The sequence below is a fragment of the Austrofundulus limnaeus genome, unplaced genomic scaffold (genome assembly GCF_001266775.1).
Source record: "Austrofundulus limnaeus strain Quisiro unplaced genomic scaffold, Austrofundulus_limnaeus-1.0 Scaffold2532, whole genome shotgun sequence".
Lineage (NCBI taxonomy): Eukaryota > Metazoa > Chordata > Actinopteri > Cyprinodontiformes > Rivulidae > Austrofundulus > Austrofundulus limnaeus.
The window spans coordinates 14,761-15,880 of record NW_013954934.1 but is presented as its reverse complement, the minus strand read 5'-3'; the positions used below and the strand labels follow the sequence as shown (position 1 = coordinate 15,880).

Genomic DNA, 1,120 nt, shown 5'->3' with positions numbered 1-1,120 from the left:
TTTTATTACCCTTTAAATTGATTTATGGAGTTTATTCAAGGTGCTTCAAATGTCCCAAGCCCAACTTTGGGAAGCACTGGTGTGAAACATTTCAAAAAGAAATGTAGATTACAAAGTAAATCATGTCTGAAGGTTCAGTTCTGTGATCAGAACAGATGTTTTTATCAGGACAATATTCAGTTTGTACTGGATGAATGAATTAGTTTTAGTGAGTGAATGACTGACACTGTCAGACTGACGTTTGATTCAAACTAACATTTGATTTGATCAAAACAAACAACAACAACAACAACAACAACAATAATAATAAAATAGTTTTATTATTATTGTTGATAATAATAATAATAACAATAATAACAAAAACAACAATAATAATAATAATAATCCAGATTTGTTCCAACCTGTTTTTCTTCAGGTTTCGGTTCTGTTCGGGTGGTCTGAGACCAGCCGGGTCTCCTTCAGTCCGGACCTGGTTCGGATCCAATCAGAAGCGACCACCTGCAGGAAGTAGTCCCTCCCCCTGTCCCCCCTCCTCCCCCCGGCAGATAACAGCACCGACAGTTGGACCAGGTTCGGCTCCAGACCTCAGCACCCTGATGGTGGTCTCCGGGACTCAGTAACAGACCCCTACGCGGCCCGGGATCCTGGTCCCAGTTCGGTCCCAGTCGGGTTTGTGTCGTGGAGAAGTTGGAGCAGAAGTTTCCGATCCGGACCCAGGGAGTTCTGGGAGATGAGCGTCCCTCTGTACGCCCCGACCCCGGTCCAGCCGGCCCACCCGACCCCCTTCTACATCGAGGACATCCTGAGACCCTCCTCCTCCTCCTGCTCCTCTCCGGTGGTCCCGACACCGACCCTGCCGTCCCCGAACTCCTCCTTCAGCCTCATCTCTCCGTACCGGACTCCGATCTACGAACCCACACCGATCCACCCGGTTCTGACGGTCTACGGTCCGGGAGGGGGCTTCCCGGGCTCCGTGTACCCGTTCCCCCCGCAGCAGCACCGCTCCATGGGGGGCTACACCGGGGCTCTGCTGAGGCACGACCCTCTGGGTGAGTCCTAACACACACACACACACACACACACACACACACACACACACACACACACACACACACACACA

The 1,120-nt window shown here is 50.5% G+C and overlaps 1 protein-coding gene across 1 annotated transcript in view; it reads left to right on the top strand.

Annotated features, from left to right (window-relative positions):
- Nucleotides 1-631: 631 nt before the first annotated feature.
- Nucleotides 632-1,120, top strand: part of hhex (hematopoietically expressed homeobox) — a 5,968-nt gene continuing 5,479 nt past the window's right edge. The window contains exon 1 of the mRNA XM_013999874.1: nucleotides 632-1,049. Within this exon, the coding sequence (XP_013855328.1) occupies nucleotides 731-1,049 (319 nt within the window). The 5' untranslated portion in view covers nucleotides 632-730. The remainder of the gene's footprint in view (nucleotides 1,050-1,120) is intronic.